A 19,323-nucleotide genomic window follows, 5' to 3' on the forward strand; every position below is an offset into this window, starting at 1 on the left:
GTAAATGTGGTATTTGTTGCTTACTTTGAAGCTTGGGCTAAACACTGAAGGAATTACTAGGCAAACAGATTAGACTCTTCCTTGTCCCACATGAGGCTCAGAGTTTAAATGGGAACAAGTGGATGGATAGATCAGTGGCAATAGAAAACAAATAAATTACTAAACCTCTAGGCACATTTTTTAGAGGAAGGAGTGAGCATCTCCTCATGCTTTAGGCACGGTTTGTGCTAAATAGATCTGCCATTATCTACTGCTAAATTAAAATGGGCTCTAATCCCTCTAGTATTAGTCAATACTAATTAAATTAGTAAATTAGTAAAAATGCTTCATAGGTCAGGAATGGGAGTACAGGAGCCATTTAAGTGAAATTAAACTTTACTGCATTTTCTGGAAGTGAGTGTGCTAAAAGTTATATCTGCATTAAAATGCAATCAGTCAATCAATCAATGGTATTATTGAGCACCTGCTGTGCACAGAGCACTGTACTAAGCTCTTGGGAGAGTACAATACAACCGAATTGGTCAACACTTTCCTGCCCACAGGAAGCTTACACTCTAGAGGGGGGACAGTCATTAAAATAAATGATAGATATGTACATGAGTGCTATGGGGCTGAGTAGGGTACAGATCCAAGTGCATGGGTGATGCAGAAGGGAGATGGAGTAAGTGAAATGAGGGCTTAGTTGGGGAATGCCTCTTGGAGGGGATGTGATATTAGTAAGGCTTTGAAGGTGGCCAGAGTGGTGGTCTGTTGTGTAATGAGGGAGAGATTCTTCCAGGCCAGAAGGAGGAGATGGGCAAGGAGCTTGGCAATGAGGTCAGTGAGATCTAGGTACATTGAATAGTTTGGTATTAGGGGAGCAAATCATTCCTATCAGAAAAAAAAAAACTTGATTTTTTTGTTGTTGTTGTTAAAAGGAATTAAGTAGTCCATGAGTTATATAGTGTAATTTGTGGATTTCTGTTAAAAATTAGATTGTTTCTTGTCCAGTGTTACTTGCTTGGATAAGAACACAGACAATAGGACTGTCATGAAAAGCTACTAAAAAAAGAGCATTATAAGCAGAGTTGTCAATTTTTTATTTTGAGTTTGGGAAAATGAGAACTTGGATGGGACAGGCTTGAAGAGCTAAAAGACTAGTAACCCAGGTCTGGTAACTGAACCCCTGTTATTATAATGGAGGGAAGTGGCTGAACAGTTTTAGGCAAATTCAGTCTTTACATACACCACCATGAGGTTCAGTAATATAAATTTGTTTTCCTTATAAGGTAGATTGCCTTATCATCTCTCAGAGGAACCTGTGAACCTGTGTTTGTAAGACAGTCTGCAAAGACAGTTTGCAAAGTTGGTTACATCCACCGGAAACTCTGAAACGATCTCCCTCGCTCAGTGCTTCATTCTTCATACCCACTTTGTCACAAAACTCCACTTTCCAACCTTGTCTAATTCCCCTCTCCATTTGATCTTTCCGTATCACATTTCACATGCCGTATTAATTTAATTTTGTAATCTTTCTGGGAGTCCTCCATTTGTCGTGTTGTATATCTCTTCTACTCTTCTTTCTCATTCTTAATTACTTTTTTGCCAACTCCTTTGAATCTCCTCTCCATTCTGTGCTCTTGTTAGCTCAGTTTTCTCCACCCTGAGGTGGAATGGATCACCCGAGACTTTCTCCTCTGTCCTCTAGGGCAGAGCCTTCAATTTCTCTACTCTCTCTCCATTATGGCTTTGCCCCGCCCATCTTCCCCTAATGCGATCGATCTGTTCCCACCGCTCTTCAGAGTCTATTTGATGCTGTTTCCATCTGCTTATCCCTCTCAGGGTGACTTGCCTAAATCACTAATGTGGACCTGAATCAGTCAGTGGTATTTATTGAGCCCTTAGGCCTTCTGGGTATTATCTTGCTTTTCTTTGGAAGAACCATCGTTTCTGCCCCAGTACAGTGCTCTGCACATGGTGCTCACTAAGTACCATTGATTGATTGCTTGAAGGATTCTGCCAAGAAGGGGATTGCTGCTGATCCTCAGGTGCATTTTGGTTATGCTGTGGGCAGCCTCCAACGGGACCCCCACCGTGCCCACTGTGGTTGGTTGGAACACGCTAAACATTGGCCCTGCATCATGCATACACCTATGTATGCATCCTTCAACACTACCGCTTCCCCTGTCAGTAATTTATTTTAATGTCCATCTCCCACACTAGCCTGTATGCTCCCTGAAGGCAGGGGTCATGCCTGCCAATTCTATTGTATTATGCTCTCCCAAGGACTTAAATTAGTGCATTGAGCAAGGGCCTGGGTGTCAGAGGCCATGTGTTCTAATCCCAGCTCCTCCACTTGTCTGCTGTGTGACCTTGGGCAAATCACTTTTTTTCTCTGGGCCTCAGTTTCCTCATCTGTAATATGGGGATTAAGACTGTGATCCCCATGTGGTACAGGGACTGGGTCCAACCTGATTAGCTTCTGTCTACCCCAGAGCTTAGTACAGAGTCTGACACATATTAAGCACTTAACAAATACGTTAAAAATAAACTGTCAGCTAAGTGGGATAAGTGGCTTGAATTATATTGGCATCTGACTGCCCACCCTTCTGGTCTGTGGACAGCCCTGGTGTTTGTATCTGAGAACTTCTCTTTCCTGTGGACCCAGTGGCTCTTAATGGCTTTACCCAACTCAGCCTGTTTTGTTTTGTTTTTATGATATTTGAGGCAGACCAAAGCTAGGTGACGTGGTTTCATCCCTTCAAATCAGCTGTCGCTATATTCTCTGCTTCTGCACAGCCCACCTCTCATGAAGAATGGACAGTTGGGGGGCGAACAGAAGGCTGTGGTTTGCCTCTCCAAGGATTCTCTTTGTGTCTCTTTCTTTACATGATTTCATTAAGATGAAGGCAGAAATTGTGCTGTACTAATTTACGCCTCCAAACTACACATGATTCATGCTTATTGCTTAAATAGGTAGTGCCAGAGCAGATTCCATTATCACCAAGAGGTGTGCTAAGTCCAAATCATCTTCCTGAATCATTTCTCACCAATCCATTGTCACCTTGGAGCTGATAAATCACTTGGGCTGTTGCAGGTTCTTGGGTGGCTTAGAGGGTTTGGCACAGGATAGAGTAAGCAAGAAGCACCTGATGGGAAATGATGAGTTGGGTGGAAAGCAGAGCCTGAATTAGATTGGAAAGGCATTATTTCAATTTCAAGGAAATCAACTCTGACCCTCCTCTGGACTTTTGTTTAGTCCACCAGGCACCACAGTCCAGCCCCTCTAGACTGTGAGCATATGGTGGCAGGGAGCGTATCTACTAAATGAATTCTGTTGCATTGTACTTTCCCAAGCACTTAGTACAGTCCACTGGGCAGAGTAAACAGTCAGTAGATACCACTGATTGAAACCAAGTGCTAATGAAGGGCTCCCAGTGACAGGATAACAGTAGATGGACCATTATAACAGGTTCTAAAATGCTTGATCAGAAGTGAAAAATATTCCAGGGTTTACTTTTGCTTTGCCATTTGGATAGCCATGTCCAGGTTGGAACATGCACAGTTAGACTATAAGCTCATGATGGGCAGGGAACTAACGTGTCTGCCAACTCTGTTGTATTGTACTCTCGCAAGTGTTTAGTACAGTGATCTGCACTCAGTAAACGCTCAGTAGTACCACTGATTTAAGCTTATTTTTTGTTCCAACATATTCAGGACCTGGATGACCTTAACCCCTCCTCTCCAATTTTCTCCACCTTCACAGTCTCCACTGTGGGGGCACGGGTCAGGAAGCAGGGTGGTTCTGTGGAAAAAGTAGAGTTTTGAAGTCGGAGGTCATGTCAATGCGCAACCTTGGGCAAGGTTCTTAAGCTTTTTGTACCTCAGTTTCCTCATCTGTAAAATAGGAATAAAGATACCTCTCCCTGTTCCACAAAAATTCTGTGAAGATAAAATGAGATGGTGAGCGTGGAAATGCTTTGAAGAAGTTATGATGCTATTAGTAGTAGTAGTATTTCTGCCTCACCAATACAATTAAGGCTATTCCAATCCCTAACCCTCAAAAAATGGACCAGTAGTAATTTTCAAGACCGTACTCCAGGATATGACTTGCTGTGAACTTTACATAGTGTGTTAGTACTACATTATTTAAGGTATGCAATTGGGTGGTAGTTAATTAACCTCATTAATAGGGGTGCAAAATAAAAGCTTTTTGTCATCAAGATCACTGAAAACCTCAAATAATAAGGGGTGAGAGGTATTTTCCTTTGGTAATGGTTCAATTATCACACAATTCCCCATGTTTCCATTTCTCTGAAGAAACAGACCAACACCTATTAAACTGATCCCAGGCTCAAATTAGTGGGAAAAACCCACAAATTCTGAGATGAATTTTAACTGTTCACGAGGGGCTCTGATGGGCTCTGATTCAGGATTTCTTTTGCCGGTAGATGTGAGCCATAAACTATCATTTGCAAAATGGAGATTCAGTCCCTGTTCAACCTCCTACATAATGATAATAAACAATTGTGGTATTTGTCAAGTGCTTACTATGTGCCAAGCACTGTACTAAGCACTGGGGTGGATACAAACAAATCAGTTTGGACACAGTCCCTGTCCCACATGGGACTCGCGGTCTCAATCCCCATTTTGCTGATGAGGTAACAGGCATAGAGAAGTGAAGTGACTTTCCCAAGGCCACAAAGCAAACAAGTGGTGGAGCTAGAATTACAATCCATGACCTTCTGATTCCCAGATCTGTGCTCTATCCATCCAACTGATTGTGGGACTGGATTGTCTTGTATCTGTCCCAGCGCTTAGTACAGTGCTTGGCATCTAGTAAGTGCTTAACAAATATCACAGTTATTATCAGACCAGGCTTGCAGCTGGGGAAACTACTCCAAAAAAACCAGACCCCGAGACCCATGTGACACCACACAAGCTGTGCCAGCACCTGGTGTGACATCAGCATGATGGCATTTGGCTGTCATCTTGCAGAAGTCTGCCCAAATGGTCCTGAATTGGTCTAATCCAGAATGTTTTTCCAGAGCATTCCGAGCTCCCTGCTTGCTGGAGAGTCACCCCATTCCCTTCCCTGGACCCTGGGAACTGAGCTGTGCAGCCCGACAGCAGGAGCCATGGCCGAGGCAGGCTGAGGGCTGACAATCAAAATGGCAGGCAGGAAAGCAGGCGGTACTAAATCCATCCCAGATGGGGAAGTGACTAGCCGGAAAACAGACGGTAGGCTACAAAAGCGGATGAGGGGTGTATCGCCTTGCAGCTAGGGTGGGACAGGGAACAGGTCTGGGGCCCAGAAAGGTGAGCTGGTTGTGGAAAGTGAATGTGTTTGTTTATTGTTATACTGTACCCTCCCAAGCGCTTAGTACAGTGCTCTGCACACAGTAATCACTCAATAAATACGACTGACTGATTGTGTTGAGATATTTGAAACTGACTGGGGAGGAGCCTGCCCATTCTCCTTCCACGCTAAGCCTGTGTTAAGTACAGATTTAATACAGTGCCTGTCACATAATAAAGGCTTAACAAATACCATAGAAAAAAAAAGGTGATGATACTTATAAACCAACCCATTCTGCTTCTCAGAAGCTCTGGAGGAGGGCTTGGTAAAGGTGAGAATGGGCACAGTGGGGGATGTTGGGAAAATCATAATAATGAATCTTCTGGATGGCCTGTCATTTTCCTTTTCACATCTACTTTTGCTCCTTCATTCCCAGGGAAAATTCAGAGCTGCCTGTCTTCCTTAGGCTTTGCCCCCGAGATACACAGGTCGTATTTCATTCAAGGACCACTGATCCTGATTTTTAAACTTAATTTAGGAGAAACATAGGATAATGAGTAGCTATTTTCAGAAGTGAAATGGTAAGCTTTAACAACTGAATTAAACCAATTAGTCTGTCTCAGTCGTCAGTTGCATTTCAGCCGAAAAGAAGAGGCACCAACCAATATGGTTAAACAAAAGATGGACTGAATCAGGTAGCAAAGGTGACTGAAGAAGAAAATTTGAAGTTTTTGTGTCCTGGCCACCAATGTTGTTCACATGGTCAGATCCATCCACTCTCCAAAGTAGACGATGTGGTCTGCTGGGTATCAAGATATCTAGGTTCAAGACCCAGCTTGGTCACTGGCCTCCTTTGAGAGTGTGGACAAGTCACTTAAGTTCTCTGGACCTCTGTTTCTTCATCTATTAAAGGGGGGCAAGAACCTGGTCTGTCAACCTTTTTGCCTGTGAGTTGGAATGAAACAGGGACTGTGTCCTATATGCTTGTTTTGTACCTTTAACCCTGCTTGGAACAGAGTAAGCAGGTAGCAACATGCTTTTGGGTTTAGTGACTTTCCAGCTCCACTTTGCAGTGATTGCAGTAGAAAGTAACCCAGCCTCCTAATGGGATAAAAGAGTAAGAGTAAGTGGATAGAGCTCAGGCCTTGGAGTCAGAAGGACCTGGGTTCTAGTCCCGGTTCTGCCACTTGTCTTCTGTGTGACCTTGGGCAAGTCCCTTAACATCTCTGTGCCTGTTATCTCATCTGTAAAATGGTGATTAAGACTGTGAGCCCCATGTGGGACATGGACTGTGTCCAACCTGATTAACCAGAGAAGCAGCGTGGCTCAACTGAAAGAGCCCGGGCTTTGGAGTCAGAAGTCATGGGTTCAAATTCCAGCTCTGCCAATTGTCAGCTGTGTGACTTTGGGCAAGTCGTTTAACTTCTCTGTGCCTCAGTTACCTCATCTGTAAAATGGGGATTGACTGTGAGCCCCCTGTGGGACATCCTGATCACCTTGTAACCTCCCCAGCCCTTAGAACAGTGCTTTGAACATAGTAAGCACTTAATCAATCAATCGTATTTATTGAGCGCTTACTGTGTGCAGAGCACTGTACTAAGCGCTTGGGAAGTACAAGTTGGCAACATATAGAGACAGTCCCTACCCAACAGTGGGCTCACAGTCTAGAAGGGGGAGACAGAGAACAAAACCAAACATATTAACAAAATAAAATAAATAGAATAGATATGTATAAGTAAAATAGAGTAAAAAATATGTACAAACATATATACATATATACAGGTGCTGTGGGGAAGGGAAGGAGGTAAGACGGGGGGATGGAGAGGGGGGTGAGGGGGAGAGGAAGGAGGGGGCTCAGTCTGGGAAGGCCTCCTGGAGGAGGTGAGCTCTCAGTAGGGCCTTGAAGGGAGGAAGAGAGCTAGCTTGGCGGATGTGGGGAGGGAGGGCATTCCAGGCCCGTGGGAGGATGTGGGCCGGGGGTCGATGGCGGGACAGGCGAGAACGAGGCACGGTGAGGAGATTAGCGGCAGAGGAGCAGAGGGTGCGGGCTGGGCTGTAGAAGGAATGCCATTATTATTATTATTATTATAAACTTGTATCTGCTCTAGCACTTAGTACAGTGCCTGGCACATAGTAAGTGCTTAACAACATTTTTAAAAAAGAGGTAGGTACAGTGCAGTCAGATTAGTCACAGTCCCAGTCTCCCGGGGGCTCACAGTCTAAGGGGATCTTGCCTGTTGAGTCAAATCGTAATATAAAATGTGAACGTATAAAAGTGCATCACTTGGGTACACTGCTAATGTCTTAAGATGCAAAACAGAATGAAGCATTTGGGCCCTGTGAAAGTGTCAAGGTGACATTTTGCCAATATGATCTTTAAAGGTTGTTTTACTATGGTTCCGCATGTTCACCAGAACACAGGAGTTAGAAGTAATGAATTAAAGCTTGACCTAGGAGAGAGTCAGGGTCTTTCACCACACACATCCAGGATGTCTGGGATCACCTAAGTAGGGAGGGGGTTCATATAAATTGGCATAAGTGGGGAAGAAAGCCGGTGGTGGAATTAACAATGGCAGAGCAGGGGTTCATGGATTTGGTCTGCAATTCTCAAGTTAACTCTGAAGGTTCTCGGGTTTAAAATAAACTCAGCAACAAGATGAAGATGCATTTTATTTTAAGGTGAATATTTGCTTTAGTTTAGAAAGTGAGGGGCTTACTTTGGCCTCATGTCAATTTTGCCGCCCTGAAAGGATACATGAGAGATGGAATGAACGAAGTTGTTTCTCAACCACAAAACCCTCCCCACCCCCCAACCCCTCCCAACACTGAGACAGTGAATGCACAAAGCCCAGCATGTGTCAATCAAAGAACCAAGTGAGAGCAACTGAAATATCTTGTTCTTTTGGTTTTTTTCCACAGGGAATCTCAGAATCTGTATCCTCCTGAGGTCAGCAATGCCAAGCTTCAGTACGCAGGATGGGGCCCCAAAGGTCAACAGCTGGTAAGCCAGTGGAGTTCAGCAATAAAGCTGTATTTTCTGGAGTGCAACTTTTAAATTGTCAAGCAGTCCCTAGGCAGCTGCTGCAGTGTCTGTGGGCCAGTTATCTGCATCTCCCCTAGGATCTGCTAGGAGAGCCATCCTGCAGGGTTTTAGTTAGGCAGAATTTCAGAGAAATCCGAGGCTCAAAAGTCTTTCGGGGAAATGGAGAGAAGGCATAGATGTACCTGGGGGAAGAGCTCTCTGCACCTCATTCTGGGTGGATTTGTTTGGGACCACGAGCTCTAAGCCTCTACTCCTCCCTGCTGCTGTGTTGAGGACCTCAACCATGCAATGCCGTGGGGTTTATCACTAACGACACCGCTCTAGTCCAAAGTGGCCATGGTGCTGAAAGTGTAGGATGGAGTTTCTGCAGCTGGCGTTGTAGGAGAAGTGCAAGGGGATTCTGAGATATCCCAGCCCTCTGCTGTTAACAGGGCTGCCTCATACCCTTGTCTCCACTGCCCATCTCTCCTAGAGGTGCTCACCAGCTAAGTCTTCCAGAGAATCTTTCATGAAAGAGTAATGTAGAAGTAGGGAAGTGAGGTACCTTTGAAGTCCTCGGAAGCAGTGACGTAGTGGACCAGCTGCTTCCATATGAGAAACCATTGTGGTCTCATGCCTCAAGTCCTTGTCTCGAGCCAGCATCAAATCATCATTGGTCAGCAAGGAGGCAGGGCACTGGCCAACTCTCTTCAGAAGCCAGAATCTTCTGGTGTCATCCATTGGCCTTGGTACCTGAGTACAGATAGAGACTCCCCTCCTTTGTCCAGAGACATTCCCCCTGACCCACCAGACCATGTTTCTACATTCTCCTTAAGTATGGGATTGAAATGGGTGGGATCCTGAGCTGCCAGAAGAGAAGAAAGAAGCATTCATTCTGGACCCTTAGGGGAAAGCCTGAATAAAGGCACGCAGTCACCAGATATTAATTGGTCACTCAGGGATTGGATAGTGCTTGGGGCACATAGTAAATAATAGGCCTACTCTCTACCCTCAGGGAGCTTACACTCCAAAGAGAAGGGGCAATGGCAGATGAGTGTTCCTGCCTTCAGACCCTCCTCTGGGGGTGTTATTCAATCAGTCAATCTTATTTATTTATGTATTTATTTATGGTATTTCATTCATTCAGTCGTATTTATTGAGCACTTACTGTGTGCAGAGCACTATTTTAAGCACTTGGGTATTTGTTACGCTGTGTCAAACACTGTTCTAAGCACTGGGGTAGATACAAATGAATTAGGTTGGACACGGACCTTGTTCTGCGTGGAGCTTACAGTCTTAGTAGAAGGGAGAACAGGAGACCTGAGGCACAGAGAATCAATCGATCAATCAATCATATTTATTGAGCACTTTCTGTGTGCAGAGCACTGTACTAAGCACTTGGGAAGTACAAGTTGGCAACATATAGAGACAGTCCCTACCCAACAGTGGGCTCCCAGTCTAAAAGAGAAGTCTAACAGAGAAGTTAAGCAACTTGTCCCACAGCAAGCATTTTGGCAGAGCCAGGATTAGAACCTAGGTCCTCTGGCTCTCAGGCCCATGCTTTTTCCAGTAGACCTTGCTGCTTCCCATTTATTGATTTACTGAGTGCTTACTGAGAGCACTGTACTAAGCCCTTGGGAGAGTAAAATTCCAAAATGTTGGTAGACATGTTCCCTGCCCACAAGGAGCTTTCAGTCTATTTGTGTTGGTTATAACTTGGAACAGGTGCTGAAAGGAAGCAGGAGGATGGATTGGATGATGATTGATCAAGGTCTACTCTAAGATTCTCAGCCAGGGAGACTGCATAGACTGTGGGGCAAGGCCAGGGAACAAATCCAGAGAATCTGAAGAGCAGATGGCACAATCACTCTATCCAAGCACCGTTACTCTTCTGCATCTTTAAGCTGCTAGAGTAAAACTGCATTTTGATAGCTCTCCATTCCTAAAATAGCAAAAGAATTGAGAGTTCCTGAAAGGCTTACTAATGGGAATGCTTTAGAATGAATACCTTGTCTCTTTGGGGCATAAAAGTGCCTTATTTTTTTTTTTCCATTTTATAGCTTACCCTTTCCACCCTTACTGTCAGGATCATACTGGATAATTCAGACATCCCTGGATCAGCTCTGTATAGGAGCAAATTCATTTAGTCATTTTATCCACTACTAAAGTGAGTTAGCACTACAAGTTACTAATAACTAGTATTTGTTGCCAACTTGTACTTCCCAATCACTTAGTACAGTGCTCTGCACACAGTAAGCGCTCAATAAATACGATTGATTGATTGATTGACTTGTTAAATGCTTTCTATGTGCAAAGCACTATACTAAGCTCCAGAGTAGATATAAAATAATCTGGTCAAACACATACCCTGCCCCACAAGGGGCTCACAGTCTAAGTGGGAGGGAGAATAGGTACTTAATCTTTATTTTACAGATGAGGAAACCGAGACCCAGAGAAGCTAAATGACTTTCCCAAGGTCACACTGGCAAATGGTGGAAGCAAGATTAGAACCCAGCTTCTCTGACGCCCTAATCGGTGCTCTTTCCACTGGGCCATGCTGCCTCTCTCATCTGACAAGCTCTGAGCGTTATCTATGGGGGCAAAAAGATCCAAAATGGTGGTTTTCTGGTCTGCTGGCTCTATATAGCCCACCTCTTTTTCGTCCCGGTGCTCACAGAGAAAAGTTGGCACCTAGAGTAGTTTGGCCCATTGAGTTTCTGGATAAATAGTAACTAGGAAGTAAGGGGAGGGGTAGAAAAAGTGACAACATCACTGGAGTTCAAGGGTATATTCTTGAGTGACAGGTCAGTGTGATATGCACCCTAAAGCAAAGTGACTCGGATTGTCATAAAAAGAGTCTAGTTGAAGGAGGGAAGGAAAGGCACAACACAGCTTTTCCACCCTGGATAATTTTTCTTCAAATGTTTTGGGTTTTGTTTTCGGGTTTTTTTTTTCCTTTAAACCTGTGGCTTTTGCTGCTCTTTGGCTGAGGTTTCCAGGTGGGGACAAAATTATGGAGAGTAAGCCCAGGTAAACCCGGGCTGGGGTGCTCCCAAACCTCAAAACTCCAGGACAAGGGGGCACATTAGTCATTGAAAGTGAAGGGGTCACAAGCCAAAGAATCACCTCTCCCAGAAGGCAGCAAGTGGAATTAATTTCCCTGGAAATTGTGGAGGCATTAAATGTTTTAAGAGCAAGAAGGGTTTGGATAGATCTGTGGCTTGCAGATCCAAGATGAATTTTTCGAGGAAAAGCATGGCTTACCATCAGATGGGTGCTAAGGACTCTTCCATCATCCTGTTGCTCCAAGATATCCTTAGTTCCTCTGTTGGAGACAGAGAGCCAGGCTGGGTGAACCTTTGGCCCGACCCAGTGTGGCTTGGTTTGTGTTCCTATGTAAAGTGGCATCTTGGGTTGCAATAAAAGGAAGTTAAACCTTAAAAAAGAAAAATAAACCTGTAACATTTTGCAGCTGGCTAAGTGTTGGAACAGGAACAGTTTAGGTTGGTCTTGTGATCTCTTTTGTACTGAGTCAGAAAAATATCTGAAGGTGAAAAGAACTTGTACTATAAAAAGCTAGCACACACAGAGTCATTTTCCCCCCCAGTGAGATCTTTTGAGAACAATATCTGGCATTGGCAGCACTGTGTAGTATTAGCTTTAACACTGCAAAGGCTGTTTCTCTGGGGTTTATGGTGTGTTGATTATCTTCTGCTCCAGGCAGGTACTTTCAACAACCAAGGGGCTTTGGGAAGCTCAGTGCTCATAAATGAGAAATCCTTATCTGAGACTGAGCTTAGCCTTTGTGTTGGTGGTAGAGAATGGAGGGCCCTCTGCTCTCTGAGTTAAAGAAAGGTCGCAAGATTTGAAAAGGTCAGGGATCCAAAGCTGAGTTTCAGGTTCTGCAGTGCTTCTCTCCTCCCCTCTCTCCTAGGAAAATAGTCAGTGTGGCCTAGAGGATAGAGCATGGGCCTGGGAATCAGAAGGACCAGGCTTCTAATCCCAGCTCCGCCACCGGTCTGCTGTTCGACCTTGGTCAAGTCACTTCATTTCTCTGTGCCTCTGTGGGATAGGGACTGTGTGCAACTCAATTACCTTTTATCAACCCCAGTGCTTAGTGCAGTGCCTGGCACATAGTAAGTACCTAACAAATATCACAATTATCATTATTATTATTAGTAGTAGTAGTAGATGTATTAAGGTGCCCCACTGTACAGGAGCAGTAGCCATCACAGCTGGCTGAGCTGCACTCCCAGCCTGCTTTGTTCATACCAGGTCTCTGACAACAACTCAAGAGTTTTCACTGGGGGCTGAAAAGACCCCAAATGGTGGTTTTCTGACCTTTTCATTCTTGAAGTCTGGCCCCTCCCAGTCCTCAACACCTCCCCCCCCACAACCTACCAACCCCTAGTGATAATCCCTGCCTCTTTGCCCGTGGTTTCAACATGAAAAGTTAGTCCCCATGGACAGGGCAATGATTGAAAAGCACTGAGGTGCTCAAGGAAGGCCCCCACTGTACCCTGGGAAGGGTTTCTGAAAGAACGTTAAATCACTGTAAAAGGGAACCTAGTTCCCTGACCTCAAGGAACTCACAGCTTGCATGGGGAAGGCAGACAAGAATCCAAAAGATTGGCAGCAGGAAGGAGAGCAAGAGTGTATCAGGAAGGAATACAGATACTCAATTTCTAGACTGTAAACTTGTGGGCAGAGAATGTGTCCACCAATTCTGCTAAATTGTATTCTCCCAAGCACTTAGTACAGTGCTCTGCACACAGTAAGCATTGAGTAGATATGATTGATCAGTTGATTAAATACAATAACAATTGTGGTATTTGTTACATGTTTACCATGTGCCAAGCACTGTACTAAGCACTGGAGTAATCCAAGATCGTTAGGTCAGACACAATACCTGTATTAGGTGGGGCTCGCAGTCTAAATAGAATGGAGAATAGGTATTGAGCCCCCATTTTAAAGATCAGGGAGCAACTTGGCATAGTGGAAAGAGCATGGGCCTGGAAGACAAAGGACCTGGGTCCTAATCCCAGCTAAGCCACTTACCTGCTGTGTGTCCTTGGACAAGCCTCTTAGCTTCTCTGTGCCTCAGTTCTCTCATCTCCAAAATGGGGATTCAGTACTTGTTCTCCCTCCTACTTCCTCTCTGAGCCCCATTTTGGGACCTGATTATCTTGTATCTGCCCCAGTGCTTAGTACATTGCCTGAGCACATAGTAAGCACTTAAAGCATTGTGGCTCAGTGGAAAGAGCCCGGGCTTTGGAGTCAGAGGTCATGGGTTGGAATTCTGGCTCATGGGTTGGAATTCTGGCTCCACCACATGCCTGCTGTGTGACCTTGGGCAAGTCGCTTAACTTCTCTGAGCCTCAGTTACCTCATCTGTAAAATGAGGATTAAGACTGTGAGCCCCACGTGGGACAACTTGATCCCATTGTATCCCCCCAGCGCTTAGAACAGTGCTTTGCACATAGTAAGCGCTTAACAAATGCAATTATTATTATTATTATTAACAAATACCACAATTATCGCTATTATCATTGCATACAGTAAGCACTCAAACATACCATTAATTGATTGACCACTTGAGGCATAGTGAAGTGAAGTGACTTTCCCAGGGTCACACAGCAGGCAAAGGGCAGCGCTGGGATTAGAACCCACATCCTATGATCCCAGACCCATGCTCTTTCCACTAGGCCACACTGCTTCTCTATATTCTGGAAAGTGCAAGAGGATACAATCCCTGCCCAAAAGGACCTTATAATCTTGTAAGTAAGTGTCAGTCAACTGGATGTATTTCCCAGCTAATTATGAGTGAATCCATGAGATGTTAATCATTCCTATAGTTGCTTCTTGGAATTTCACATTTGGGCAGTTTCTGTCCATTAGAGTCCTGGCAGAAGCAGGGGAATAAACTAGGTGTCTCTTGAGTGTCCTGCTTATCCTGCCAGCCCACAACCACTAGAGCTATTGACACTTCGACACAGCCCATGTGTTAAGTAGCAATTAAGTAGTCAGATCAGTAAACCAATCGTATTTATTGAGCACTTACTCTGTGCAGAGCACTATACTAAGCACTTGGGAGAGTACAATATAACAGAGTTAGTAGACACGTTCCCTGCTCACAGTGAGTTTACAGTCTGGGTGGGGGGGGGGCACTTAAGTCAGATTAGGGTCAGATGGGGAGCCCCACAGTATGCAGGTTTCATTTCCCCATGCTCAGCACAGTCCCAGATGAAATGGATGGGGTTCCTCAGGGCTTCCTGCCGAGTTGTTTTTCAGTTTTCACATCCCAACGGTTTGATGCCTTCTGGAACTAACCCAGCCCAACAGGCACAACTCCTCTAACTCGATCACCAGCCAAGGCTGTCAGGGTAATTTTGTTCTAGGCAGGAGGGCTGAGACGACCCCCTCAAACCGGCACCTCTTTGACGGGGCCAATGGGATCAGGAGGTGATCAAACCTCTCTCGCTGTACAACTGGGGAGGAAGAGCCTGGGAAGCGGGGTGTTTCCTGCACAAAAGCCCCACTCTGGGAACTTCTCACGCTCTCGTCCTCCACCACCATCATCTATGGCAGGAGCAGATGAATCAATCATAGACTTCTGTTGGCTGCAGGCAGTTAATCTAGCTCGGTTTAATGCTCAGGTGAAACAGTGGAGAAGCAGCCCCCATGGCCCAGTTGATCCTGTTTCACCTAAACGGGGAGGAATAAGACAACCTCATTGACCCTCTTGTCTTACAGTGGTGCCAGCTCTCAGGTTGCAAGTCACCCAAGTGTACAGACTGCATGTCACAGGGCTGCGGTTCTTGATGCGAAGGCCCAGGGAAGCCTAAGAGTTCAGATAAAGCCGCCATTCTGTCCTGTCTGTCAGCAGTTCTCCCCTCCAGTCAGGAAGCAGCCATTGGAGAACCTACCACCTGACCGTCAGCAATTCTCCCCTCCATCCAGGGAGATATTGCAGCAAGGAGGGATAAGGAAGATCCCCTCTTTCTGTGGGGCACTAGCTCCTAAAGGTTTAATCCATCTGATTGGATCCCAGGCAGAGGGAGTACTTCAACAAATCCAGTGAGTGTCAACTGCATCATCTTTTTAGCAAAAGGAGGTCATTTCTTGGGCCACACTATTCAGGGAGAGGAGTGGATGAGAACGATACTACGTTAATAATTTATAAAAGCATCTAATCAGGTATTCGATGTAAAATCATTCATTGTGGGCACTGAGGTAGCCAATGAATTAATATTACAGAGGAGGAAATCTCCTTATATTCCCCAAATAATAGCTTGAACTCTATTAATGAGTGATTTAACAGCTCTACCAAGGGTAGCCTTTAAATTACAAAATGCACAAGAGACATTTAATGGAATATGTTCACACATCACAGATTTATATGTCTACATCCCTTCGCTATTCTCTCTGACCCAAGGAAATATACAAGGGTTGGCAGTAAACACATGTGGATATTCTAGGAGAGCAGGACTTGTGCAAGGAAGGACCTGGGAGAACTGAAAAAAAGCTGGCCCTTTCAGACACCAGATTTCAGAGGGGAGGAGCAAGCCAGGAATGAGGAGGCGACCCCAAAATATGATGAAGGTTGTAGAAAATCAACTCCTCTATTGAACTGTTTGCACCTCTTACCAGCCATGAGACACTCTAAGGAGATTGAAGGAGAAGCATTGGGAGCAACAGTCTTTGGGAGTTCTTTGGGGTACTTTGCCTTTCTTCACTACCACTCTAAACTCTTTTCCAGATCCAAATCTCCTAGTACAGTACTCTGCTCACAGTAAGAACTCAATAAATATGTTTTCTGAGAGTCACTTTTCAGAAGAGGGGAGAAATGAAGAGTAAATCCGAAAAAGAGTTTTTGTTATTGTTTTGTTTGTTTTTTTTCTGGTATTTTTTAAGTGTTACTGTGTGCCAGGCACTGAATTAAGCACTGGGGTAGATACAAGCTGATCAGATTGGACGCAGTGCATGTTCTACATGGAGCTCCCAGCCTTGATCCCCATTTTACAGATGAGGTAACTGAGGCACAGAGAAGTGAAGTGACATGCCCGATATCACACAGCAGACAGGTGGTAGTATCGGGATTACAACCCAGGTCCTTATGACTCTCAGGCCTGGGCTCTTTCTTCTAGACCATGCTGCTTGAAAATAGAGTTGAAAATAGAGTACAGGTGTCCCAAATCTAAATATTTGTATGAGCCCCCAGATAATGCTTTTCTCTGCTCATAGGGTTCCTTAATGCAGTTGTGACCAAAGAGGGTTTTACTGCCTTCTCTGTGAAAAATTGAATTTATAAGGGTGCCCTACATAAGCATCAGCACTATTAGGTTAGAGAATTTCAAGATAATCCATCATGTAGAATTTCAAAGCCCAACCAGAGTTCTACAGTAAGAGTCCATTTACTGATATATTCCTTAGGTAATGTAACAAGGCAGCCATAAATTAAAATAAACACATCAAACAGTAGGGCAGAGAAGTATGGTAGAACTGGCCACAATTCTATGTGCTGCTACAGGCAAAAGCACTCTCCCATTAAGACAGGGAGAAGAAGGAGCCCCATTAGCAACTGTTCCTACGTTTTCCAGAATCAGAAATACATGGTGTCACCTCAGTTCGCTTGAAAGAGTTTGAAACCATGAACTGCACCGTTAGGCATTCAAAGAAACCAGCAGAAGGTTAGGTTGGGAACTCTTTAGGAGAAAGCAACCATCAGACTTCGTGGCTCCAAGACTGAGAATTAAAAATGACGGGTCTGTGACCCTTCATTATCAATCAGTCAATCGGTAGGATTTATTGAGTACTTACTGTCTTCAGAGCTCTGTACTGAACTCTAAGAGTACAATACAATTAGCAGACTGGATATTTGCCCTCAAAGAGCTTATCTCCTAGCAGGAAAGGAAGGCAGTCAAGTAATTTCCAGATACGAGGAAGACGGAGAAGTGATCAGAAATATAGGAGTTAGGGCTTAAATAGAAGGGTATGTAAATTGATATGTACAAAAGGGCTAGGGGTGGCTGGGCCACAGGTACAAATCCGTGCCTGCACTGCTCTGCTCTGCTCCAGAGAGAATGTTGAAAAACTTCCACTGAGCTTTACAGAGATTAGAAGCAGTGTGGCCTAGCGGAAGGAGTACTGGCTCGGGAGTCAGAGGACCTGGGTTCTAATTCCGGCTGTGCCACTAACTAGCTGTGTAACTTTGGGCAAGTCACTTCACTTCTCTGTGCCTTAGTTCCCTCATCTGCAAAGTGGGAATTCAATACCTTTTCTCCCTCTTAGACTTTGAGCCCCCAGCACTTAGTACAATGCTTGACACAAAGTTAACACTTAACAAATACCGCAATTATTATTATCAATGTTGTTATTTGAAAAGTTCTGGCCTGGGATTCTAGAATAGAAGTAGGGGGAGGGAGACCCTTTAGTATACTGCCTCCTCCCTCCATTTTGAGTTCTGTTGAGAAGCAGCGTGGCCTAGTGGAAGTCAGAGGACCTAGATTCTAATCCTAGTTCCACCACTTGTCTGCACTGTGACCTTGGGCAAATCACCTAACTTCTCTGTGTCTCAGCCTCCTCATCTGTAAAATAGGGATTAATAGGGATTAGCAGTGTTAGTAACTAAATCACGTGTAAAGAACCAATCAATCCATCAATCATATTTATGAAGTGCTTACTGTGTATGTAATACTGCAGAAAGCACTTAGGAGAGTATAGTATAACAGAGTTGGTAGACACGTTCCCTGCCCACAATAAGCTTACAGTCTAGAGGGGGAAACAGACATTAATATACATAAATTATGGATATGTACATAAGGGCTGGGGGGTTGAGAGATGGATCAATCAATCAATCAATCGTATTTATTGAGCGCTTACTATGTGCAGAGCACTGTACTAAGCGCTTGGGAAGTACAAATTGGCATCACATAGAGACAGTCCCTACCCAACAGTGGGCTCACAGTCTAAAAGGGGGAGACAGAGAACAGAACCAAACATACCAACAAAATAAAATAAGTAGGATAGAAATGTACAAGTAAAATAAATAAATAAATAAATAAATAAATAGAGTAATAAATATGTACAACCATATATACATATATACAGGTGCCGTGGGGAAGGGAAGGAGGTAAGACGGGGGGATGGAGAGGGGGACGAGGGGGAGAGGAAAGAAGGGGCTCAGTCTGGGAAGGCCTCCTGGAGGAGGTGAGCTCTCAGCAGGGCCTTGAAGGGAGGAAGAGAGCTAGCTTGGCGGATGGGCAGAGGGAGGGCATTCCAGGCCCGGGGGATGACGTGGGCCGGGGGTCGATGGCGGGACAGGCGAGAGGGAGGTACAGTGAGGAGATTAGCGGAGGAGGAGCGGAGGGTGCGGGCTGGGCAGTAGAAGGAGAGAAGGGAGGTGAGGTAGGAGGGGGCGAGGTGATGGAGAGCCTTGAAGCCCAGGGTGAGGAGTTTCTGCCTGATGCGCAGATTGATCGGTAGCCATTGGAGGTTTTTGAGGAGGGGAGTAATATGTCCAGAGCGTTTCTGGACAAAGATAATCCGGGCAGCAGCATGAAGTATGGATTGAAGTGGAGAGAGACACGAGGATGGGAGATCAGAGAGAAGGCTAGTGCAGTAGTCCAGACGGGATAGGATGAGAGCTTGAATGAGCAGGGTAGCAGTTTGGATGGAGAGGAAAGGGCGGATCTTGGCAATGTTGCGGAGCTGAGACCGGCAGGTTTTGGTGACGGCTTGGATGTGAGGGGTGAATGAGAGAGCAGAGTCGAGGATGACACCAAGGTTGCGGGCTTGTGAGACGGGAAGGATGGTAGTGCCGTCAACAGAGATGGGAAAGTCAGGGAGAGGACAAGGTTTGGGAGGGAAGACAAGGAGCTCAGTCTTCGACATGTTGAGCTTTAGGTGGCGGGCGGACATCCAGATGGAGATGTCCTGAAGGCAGGAGGAGATGCGAGCCTGGAGGGAGGGGGAGAGAGCAGGGGCAGAGATGTAGATCTGGGTGTCATCAGCGTAGAGATGA

The 19,323-nt window shown here is 45.1% G+C and overlaps 1 protein-coding gene across 5 annotated transcripts in view; it reads left to right on the top strand.

Moving 5' to 3' along the window:
• Positions 1-19,323, top strand: part of DPP6 (dipeptidyl peptidase like 6) — a 551,379-nt gene that overhangs the window by 446,776 nt on the left and 85,280 nt on the right. For all 5 annotated transcript variants that reach the window (XM_038755599.1, XM_038755601.1, XM_038755600.1 and 2 more), the window contains one exon: positions 8,198-8,279. In XM_038755599.1, the coding sequence (XP_038611527.1) occupies positions 8,198-8,279 (82 nt within the window). The remainder of the gene's footprint in view (positions 1-8,197; positions 8,280-19,323) is intronic.

The sequence above is a fragment of the Tachyglossus aculeatus genome, chromosome 13 (assembly GCF_015852505.1).
Source record: "Tachyglossus aculeatus isolate mTacAcu1 chromosome 13, mTacAcu1.pri, whole genome shotgun sequence".
Classification (NCBI taxonomy): Eukaryota; Metazoa; Chordata; class Mammalia; order Monotremata; family Tachyglossidae; genus Tachyglossus; species Tachyglossus aculeatus.